A 6,548-nucleotide genomic window follows, 5' to 3' on the forward strand; every position below is an offset into this window, starting at 1 on the left:
TGGGGTGGGGTAAGGGGAGATGAGAAAGAGAGAGAAGGAGGTGGGGTGGAGGAAAGGAAGAGCAGAGAGAGGGAATCAGGGAGGCGGTGAGAGAAGAAACAGCAGGGAGAGGGAAGGAGGGAGGAGGTTGGGTGTCTCAGTGTGTGACACACCTTTTGGGGACAAGACACAATCATTAGAGGGACTTTACCTAACAAATGCAAGCAGTATAACCTGGTTTCTTGTACCCTCAATGAATCCCCAAAAAGAAATAATTTTTTTTTCTCCTGCTTCAAACAAAGCCCTGGCATTCGTGTCAGCTAAGTCTTCATTCACACCAAAATCCTCACTTCAGTCACCCTTAGTAAGAGAAAGCAAAGCCTTCCAGAATTCTCCAGATGTGTCTGAGGTTATATCGTTGGCCAGATCTCTTTTCAGTTCATCTCTGTAGACTCTCTTAATTTCTCTGATTTCTTTGTTACTTCTTGATGTCAATATTTCAATCAGAGTGTCTTCATCAGTTCCAAGGCCCTTTATGGCAGCATGCAGTTCATCAGCATCAAACTTAGCTGGGGTTTTTAGCAGTGCTAAAGTAACCTCCTCCAGGTGGCCTGTAAGGGCCTACTTCAGTGCTTCATCCAGGGGCTTTCCCTGCTCCTGGAGATATGCAGCTTTGATCTGTTCACGCTGAGCAAATACAGTAAGCATGACATGAACAAAGCTCTGGACCTGGAGATGAAAGGTGACATTGATAAATGCCTCACAGCCATCATGAAGTGTGATACCAGCAAACCAGCTTTCTTTGCGGAGAAGCTTCATCATGCCATGAAGGGTGTTGGAACTTGTCATAAGGAATTGATCAGGATTATGGTTTCCCGTTCTGAAATTGACATGAATGACATCAAAGCATTCTATCAGAAGATGTATGGAGTCTCTCTTTGCCAAGCCATCATGGATGAAACCAAGGGAGATTATGAAAAAATCTTGGTGTCTCTTTATGGAGGAAACTAAACATTCCTTTCATGGTCTCAAGCACTATGATCAGAAGATATTTTAATTATTTTAGTTATATCTATTCTTTCTATAACATAGGCTTCATAAGAAAGTTTCTTCAGGAGGATTACAGTGTAGCTACCTGATTTCTGCAACATACAGCCTATAAATAATTTTTATATCACAACTCTGTATAACAGAGATAAGCTAGTTTTTTTTTTGTTTGTTTGTTTGTTTTTTTTATGTTTACCTTGAACCAAAAAACCCCATACTCAAGTTGTTCTAGCAACATTACTTGGGGAAGATGTCTATGTAGAAGAGAATAAAATAATTTTATAATACAAAAGAAAAAAAAGAAAGAAATTAAAAAGTACATGACTTAATTTAAAAAAAATATAAAATAAATTCTAACTTGTCATTTACTCCTGGTGGTCCACAGATTCATTTTTCAAATCTCTGAGGCCAAGGATCCAGCAAAGAGAGAGAGAGAGATTCTGGCTGCACTCCCATGTCTGCTAATTGGTCACATCACCTATTCTTGGATGCCACCACATAAGCCTTCTCAAAAACAATTCTGAGTAGTTACTACCAATCTATCAGTGTTGGAATGAGATGAAAATAATTGCCTGTTAGTGTCTTAAATATTTCCTATATGGTATCTAGGTCAGAGCTAAACCTGCAGGTGGAAAGATTAGTGAACCCAGTTCTGAATAAGCTGAGGCATGAAATGGCAGGGCAAATGAGGTGAGTGGTTAAGGTAGAGAGAAAAACAACATAAATGTCTTAGGCTATGTCACTCTTTGTTCTTTACAATGATTATCACTCACTATAGAAATGCATATGGCCATGAAGGGAAGGGGCACACATTTTGGATTCAGGAAAACATAGATAAAATAAAGATTCCGCAATTTACAAGCCTCAGGGCCTTTGAGAACTTATTTAAATATTTGAGTATCAGTTAATTCATCTATACAATGAGGATACTTAGATCTACCACATGGATTGATGAGATGATTGAATATGTAATGTATGTGCAAGCATGTACCTAGAACATGATGGGTTCTTGATAAATGCTAAATAAGAAAGATTTGAATGTTAAAATGATTTGAAAACTATAAAGCATAAGCAAAATTTTAATGTCGTAATTCTTTCTGTTTCTGAATTCTTGTGAGTATCAAGGAAACAATATGTAAAGAAACAGAGCCTAGAAAAGGCATTACAATAGGTTGATTTGATCTTTTCCCAAGATGAGTTTTAAATCTAAGCAAAAGCTAAAGGATGTGAATCTAGTCCCACAATTACAGGTAGTACCTGTGTTCCCTGGATTTAACTTTGGTCTTAACTGGGAAAAGACTTTACCTTGCCTTGATTTTCTAGAAAGAGATTATTTTAGAATAACAGGGATCCCCAACCAATCTTGAGGTCATACTAGAAGTTTACTTCACTAATAAAGCTGAGAAATAAAAGCTTCAATTCACCACTCTGCCCCTGTAAAAAGAAATAAACTCCAGATCAAATCCCACAATTCTGCTTCAACTAGGTGGCATCCAGAAGCTCACTGTTGTATAACCACTTTTGTACCTTGAATAACATAAGACTGTACTTTCCAAAACATGTTTCTCAGGTTACTCACAGGACCACAAGGTTAAAACTATTTTTTTCAAGATACCTTTAAACACTTGTTTTCCTGTGTGTCTAAAAGACAAAATAAAGAGCCTCCTAGCATGCAGCTATTGTGATTGAAAGTCCTTCATTGCTTTTCAGAGGCTAATGGGACAATATAACCTATTTGCCAAACTGCAACAGAAAAATAGCCGGGCATTGTGGCAGGCGCCTGTAGTCCCAGCTGCTCAGGAGGCTGAGGCAAGAGAATCGTGTAAGCCCAAGAGTTAGAGGTTGCTGTGAGCCGTGTGACACCACGGCAGTCTACCCAAGGGTGGTACAGTGAGACCCTGTCTCTACAAAAAAAAAAAAAAAAAAATCACCACATTAGTTAAGGCCTCAGTATTTGCAATGCAATTCAATGATTTATTTTTCATCTGAGGAGCACCATCCTGCATGGAAAACAGTAATTGTCTTTTTGTCTGTTTTACAGGAGAGTCACAAAAATTCTAAAAACTAATTATATCAATTTGTTCATATTTGTCTTTGTAATTTATAATATCGTTACATATATTTTCTTTGCTGCATCTTTATCTTCTGGGATTTTGCTTCCATTAATAATAAAATTAGTTCATTTGCTAATGAGAATCATTGTGTCAAGAGATTGAGAATGATAGATTTGGGGCAGTCTAAATTGGCAGCAGCTAATCCACAAAGTGAACAAGTCACAAGAAAGCAGTCAAAAGATAACATTATTCACAAGAGGAAATGTGGAGGACAATAAGTAAGACTTCTGTTTTCTTAAAATTCTTCCTAATCACTCATTTTGGGATTCTCAGAAGGATTCTTAATCATTCATTTTCAAAAATGAAGCCTTTTTTGCCCTCTTGTTGGTACTGTCCTATATGGGATTAGAGAGCATTTGGTAAGGCTCTAATTTATTTGCATTCTCTTTTGAAAGCTTATACTTTCCTTACTCCATCCCCTTAACAACTCAGTTTAACTGGCCCTTTCAAGTAAGAAAAGTGATCTCAGAAAATGTTCTATGCTTTATTGAGACAGCTGCTAAATAACACAGGGCATAGAAGACCTGAAGTCATATGAAGTGAGGATGAGCTTCATATAGTGACTATACTCCAGCAAGGCAAAGAAACAGCCTCTTGGTAGAGTTTCTCCCACAGAACTTATTTTAGTCTCCTTCATATTCTAATCTTCTATAAGGATTTCTTCCAAATCCACTCACCATGTCCCTAAGCCACCCCCTCATAGTACACAGATCAAAACATAACAGTTGATCTTACCCAGGTCATTGCTTTTTACCCCCAGGAACTCTTTCAACTAAGTGCAATTTGGCTTCACCAAATGCTTGCCTTAAAGCATAACTTAAATAGACCATGAGATTTCTTTCCCTCTGTACCACGTTCTAGCCTTCCAGGAATACTTCTTCCTATTAAGAATGCTGGGATTCTTTCTCATTCTGAAAAAAATGAATAGTTTAATAAAAGGTCTATTTTTCCATGCAGAGTTGGGATGGGAGGGACTTTGTAGTACATGCCCTTAGTGCTAGGGATGGACCCTTGCTTGACCAATGTGTTGGGCAATTCCTCACACAATCTCAGGGAGAGGGCAATGTTAAATTAGAAACAGTCTTTTTAAATTAGTGCCTCTGTTTTAATTCAATGGCTTAGACACAGATATTCTTCATGATTCATATACAATCAGTATCTCATCATTAGATGGTCAAGAAGATATGAAATTCTTATTTATGTTATAGCAGAATTAATTGGACTTCAGGGCTGGGAGGTACAAGTAGTAAAAGGATATACAAAGCCAATCTAGACAGGAAATCAGGAAAACATTATTCTGAGCCCTACCCCACTGGCTTTTTCCTCCTTTTCCTCTGACTTGACTTATGTCACTGCCTGGTTCTTGTATTTTTCTTTCCTTGCACAGATGCAGGATCTCCTGCAGTGCTGTTCTTGTGTCCTTGGTTAAAACTCTTCATCCTTCATGCTGTTTCTCAATATCCCATCCTGCCCTGACCCACGGGGAATTCAGTGGGGACCTGGGGAACAAAGGGGGTCAGTGGAATGAGGGACAAGAGACACGAAAGAATGAGAGCAAGTCAAGAGTCTGATCAAGCTCCGAAGAGTTTATTTTTTCAGCTGGGCTTATAAGCATTCAAACGAGGAAGTAACTAAGGGCCGTTCCTAGCAGGGCGGGGAGGGGGCTAGTTTCTGAAAGATTGCTAGCGGCAAGTCCCTAAGGTGGGGAGTGCATTTCTGGGGAGTTACACAAGGGGAAAGTACCGTTGCTGTTATGGTTGAATTCCTGAGAATAGTTTGCTCGTAAAACCGCAAATCAAGCAAGCTAGCAAGGGGCATTTTTGTGAGGTGTTTTGGCTCCCGGCATCTCCTCCCTTTTAGTTTTTAAATTTGTTGGGGTCTGTTAGTTGTTGGCGTTGAGAAGAGGGCATTAACCTTTTGGGGGGAAGTATTGACCTGATTCCTGCCACAGGCATAATGACCGCGTGATAAGTTTGAGTGTCTTTTGGGGAGGAGAGGAGAAATTTTTACGACGCTAACCTCTCTGCAAATCAGGTTTGCTTCCAAGGGACTCAGAGAGGCTGTTTATGCCTTCCCTTTGCAGTGTCTTTATTGCACCCTGTAAAAAGGTACCCAGGTTGTACTCACATAGGATGGTGAGTCAACGTGCATAGCTCTGAGTGCTTCCGTGGTTCCCAGAGGAATATCTTCGTTGTTAGGTTCGGCAAGGCCCAGATCTGCAAGGTCGAGTCTATGATAATGGACTTGAATGGGTTTTGATGCCAGGGAGTCAATCTGTAATTTGATAAAATTCATGATTTTGTTAAGAATAATGGGTCCAAGGGTGACTATCAACAGCAAGCTAATAAGGGGACCTGCAAGGGGCATGAGTAAGGAGTACATGGAGGATTTCCACCACTCGTTTGCCTCAGAAGAAAATATTTGTTTTTGTAAATCTACAAGCGAAGGGCTTGGTGACTGCTGGAATAGGTTTGCCCAGTGTCGGGAGGCAGAAGATCAGGAGATAAGGCAGCATCATGGATGAAAATCCGTGGTTCTGGAAGGGAAAGGAGAAAGATAATCTCAGGGAGGTTCTTCTTCCTGGATTTTAGACTTGTTATCAATTTGTTTTACTAATCTTTCATGCAGCCATCTGGCTGCATTTTCTTTGGTATCAAATAGGCATACGGATCCTCGGCCCCAGATAAGAACTGGGTCTGGGCCATTCCATTTCGAGGTGAGTGGATCCTTCCATAGGACTGTGGCATAATTGTTATTTGTTTCTGGGTGCCAAAGGCAGTCAGCGGCAGACTTGCCGTGGGCATCCATATTTAAAAAATTAAGGACAAATAGGGCATGATGAAGAATGTTTCTTGGGGAGCCTTTCATGGGGTATAATTCTCCATTTTTTAATTTGTGGAAGGTATTTTTAAGGGTTTGATGAGCACGTTCAATGATGCCCTGTCCCTGAGGGTTATAAGGTATGCCAGTAATATGTTTAATCTGCATTTGGTGGCAAAACTCCTGAAAGTTTTTTCCAGTGTATCCGGGGCCATTGTCAGTTTTGATGATTTTAGGTTTGCCCATGACTGAGAGACAATTAAGGACATGGGCGATAACGTTTTTGGAGGCTTCTCCAGTATGGAGGGTAGCAAATATAAATCCACTGAGGGTGTCTATAGTTACATGCAAGTACTTGAGATTGCCAAATTCAGGGATGTATGTAATATCCATTTGCCATATATCATTAGGAATTAGACCTCTGAGATTAATACCTATATGAGGGGAAGGTAGTAGGGTGACACAGGCTGGGCATTGTTTAACAATTTGTTGTGCTTGTTCCCGGGTAATTTTAAGGGCTAGCCGTAGGGTTTGGGCGTTTAAATGATGTAGGGCATGGCATCGCTGGGATTCTGCAATAGGGTCTAC

General features: G+C 40.0%; 1 protein-coding gene across 1 annotated transcript; it reads left to right on the forward strand.

The window, feature by feature from the left end:
- Positions 1-677: 677 nt before the first annotated feature.
- On the forward strand, positions 678-1,007 carry LOC128578186 (annexin A1-like). The gene has a single exon (XM_053580691.1). The coding sequence runs from the start codon at positions 691-693 to the stop codon at positions 988-990; it is 300 nt and encodes a 99-aa protein (XP_053436666.1). The 5' UTR covers positions 678-690; the 3' UTR covers positions 991-1,007.
- The last annotated feature ends 5,541 nt before the right edge of the window (positions 1,008-6,548 follow it).

This window comes from Nycticebus coucang, chromosome X, assembly GCF_027406575.1.
Source record: "Nycticebus coucang isolate mNycCou1 chromosome X, mNycCou1.pri, whole genome shotgun sequence".
NCBI classification, from domain to species: domain Eukaryota; kingdom Metazoa; phylum Chordata; class Mammalia; order Primates; family Lorisidae; genus Nycticebus; species Nycticebus coucang.

Coding starts and splice junctions, on each gene's coding strand:
- LOC128578186 (XM_053580691.1), top strand. CDS start 691: ATGAACAAAGCTCTGGACCTGGAGATGAAAGGTGACATTGATAAATGC.